This window comes from Palaemon carinicauda, chromosome 7 (assembly GCF_036898095.1).
Source record: "Palaemon carinicauda isolate YSFRI2023 chromosome 7, ASM3689809v2, whole genome shotgun sequence".
NCBI classification, from domain to species: Eukaryota; Metazoa; Arthropoda; class Malacostraca; order Decapoda; family Palaemonidae; genus Palaemon; species Palaemon carinicauda.
In genome coordinates this window covers 169586135-169588634 of record NC_090731.1, presented here as the reverse complement: position 1 = coordinate 169588634, position 2500 = coordinate 169586135, and the positions used below count along the sequence as shown (strand labels likewise).

The 2500-nt window shown below is 33.2% G+C and overlaps 1 protein-coding gene and 1 long non-coding RNA gene across 2 annotated transcripts in view; one reads left to right on the top strand and one right to left on the bottom strand.

The window, feature by feature from the left end:
- LOC137643716 (uncharacterized) overlaps positions 1-335 on the bottom strand; it is a 30192-nt gene extending 29857 nt beyond the window's left edge. Inside the window, exon 1 of the long non-coding RNA XR_011045054.1 lies at positions 252-335. This is a non-coding gene — a long non-coding RNA (uncharacterized lncRNA). The remainder of the gene's footprint in view (positions 1-251) is intronic.
- Positions 336-2360: 2025 nt separating this feature from the next.
- Positions 2361-2500, top strand: part of LOC137643715 (uncharacterized) — a 6301-nt gene continuing 6161 nt past the window's right edge. The window contains exon 1 of the mRNA XM_068376418.1: positions 2361-2441. Within this exon, the coding sequence (XP_068232519.1) occupies positions 2372-2441 (70 nt within the window). The 5' untranslated portion in view covers positions 2361-2371. The remainder of the gene's footprint in view (positions 2442-2500) is intronic.

Sequence of the window (2500 nt, the reverse complement as noted above, 5' to 3'; positions counted from 1 at the left end):
TTAAACCTTTAAACAGTTGCCAAAAGCAAATGCAAGCAAATTAAGAGAGAAAAATAGTCTTCACACTTTAATCGACAGATACTTACAGAAAAAAGGCCAAACTCGCCAGCACTCGTCCATTTCTTATAGCGAATTACAGTTTAAATCGTATTTGAAGTAACATAACCTAAATAGCTAACATTTCTCTTATATATCTGAGACCTATTATAATAAAATTTCACTCAAATCTTTGGGAACCACACTCAACTAACCTTCACACGTCCAGGGCTCGTAGGGAAATGCTCCGAAAACCCTGGTGTTTTCCTTCAGCCTATCAGAGGCCTCCAACTGAAGCATTTTGGATACCCGTCTCTTATTGGCTTAGAATTTCGTTCTTTGGCTAAGGTGCTTAGAAGCTGTCTTCCTATTGGCTAGACTATTTCAGTCAATTTTGACTCCAGATGGTATTTTCAAAGCAATTTTGTTCGTGGTAAGGGATATATTCAGTAATATATTTGACATAAATTAATATTAAATCTAAGTAAATTAATATACCAAATTGAAAATTGGATAAAAAGCAAAATTTTTATTTACAGTAAAACGTAGAATTGAAAAACTGAAAGACCTTCGTGGTAAACAAGCAAACAAGGTGATAATTCCAAAAGACATAATTAGCTTTAATTAATCTTTGGAATAATTTAAGCATTTTTAAGCCAAAAGAGATTAAAAGACATTGTATTAATATATTTTAGCTCAATAAGAAATATGAAATAATTCCATACGTAATTATTCACGGGTCTTTAGTATACAAACTCTAATGAAACTAATTGCAATTATCAAAATTATAATTGAAATCAACCAACTGGATGTGGAATATTCTATAGTCATTGCAAGTAAATGATATTGCTGTGTCAGATATGCGTAGCAACATTCAAACATTTGTATTAATAATAGCACATTCGTATTAGCATTTATACATAATTGCACTTGGACAATATAAAATGTAAGCATTTTTCTTAATAAGTGGGTGTATGAATGCAGGCAAAACACACACAGGGATATATATATATATATATATATATATATATATATATATATATATGTGTGTGTGTGTGTATATATATATATATATATATATATATATATATATATATACATATATATATATATACATATATATATATATCCTATATATATACACATATATATATATATATGTATATATATATATACATCCTATACATATACATATACATATACATATATATATATATATATATATATATATAAGTGTACCCGAGCCGTGGTTGTTGTGGTGGCCGATGTGGTAACGTCCCTGACTGGTGAACGACAGACTGGGGTTCGAGTCCTACTCAAACTGGTCCTCCTTGGTCCTAGCTTGGGTGGAGAGGATGCTTGAGCGCTGATCACATGATATACGGTCAGTCTCTAGGGCATTGTCCTGCTTGAGAGGGTAATGTCACTGTCCCTTGCCTCTGCCACTCATGAGCGGCCTTTAAACCTTTCCCAGACCCTTCCCCGTATGACTATTCACTCTCCCCCTAGAGGGTGACAGGAGAAATGTGGCCAGTGAAAACTGTGAAAATGAAATTAATTCTAAGGCGTTCCCCGTGGGCGACGAATTGGAACCTCCCCTGATCCTGTATGAAGGATGACCTTCGATCAAAGGGATTAACCGGTGATGAAGTGTGGGACAGAGGTAGATGGAGAACGCTGGCCAGAAACATCGACCCCACATAGAAGTGGGAAAAGATGCTGACAAAAAAGAATATACATATATATACACAGATATATATATATATATATATATATATATATATATATATATATTATGCATATACTGTACATATGTATATATATTGGGTAGTTTTTGTTAGTTTATAAAGGAAATATTTATTTTGGTGTTGTTGCTGTTCTTGAAATATTTTACTTTTCCATGTTTCCTTTCCACACTAGCCTATTTTCCCTCTTGGATCCCCTGGGCTTATAGCATCCTTCTTTTCCAACTAGGGTTGTAGCTTAGCAAATAATAATAATAATAATAATAATAATAATAATAATAATAATAATAATAATAATAATAATAATAATAATAATAATAATAATAGCTTACAAAAACTTAATTACCATTATCCCACATACGTTTCTTAGAGATTACAGTTGTGAATTAAATAATGAAGTAAGTGTGACTTTCTTTTAAGAATTTCCTCACACAGATAAAGGACAAGACAAACCATCAAAATATACTTCATTAAACACATCAAGGACAGATTTCCTCACTTCGGGGGTAAAGCGAAGGACCGGCAGTGCGGTGCAAATCTGTATAAATATTGTCACGACTTGGGTACATCCTCAGTGCAAGCCCGACACCATGGAGGAGCGGACGCAGATCAGGGTGATCTCATCATTGGTCTATCTGCTGACACTCGTCTATTCTTCAAGTAAGTGCTCTCGAGATTATTTTTTATCTAGCTATAATTCTTACACCATAGCCAATTCA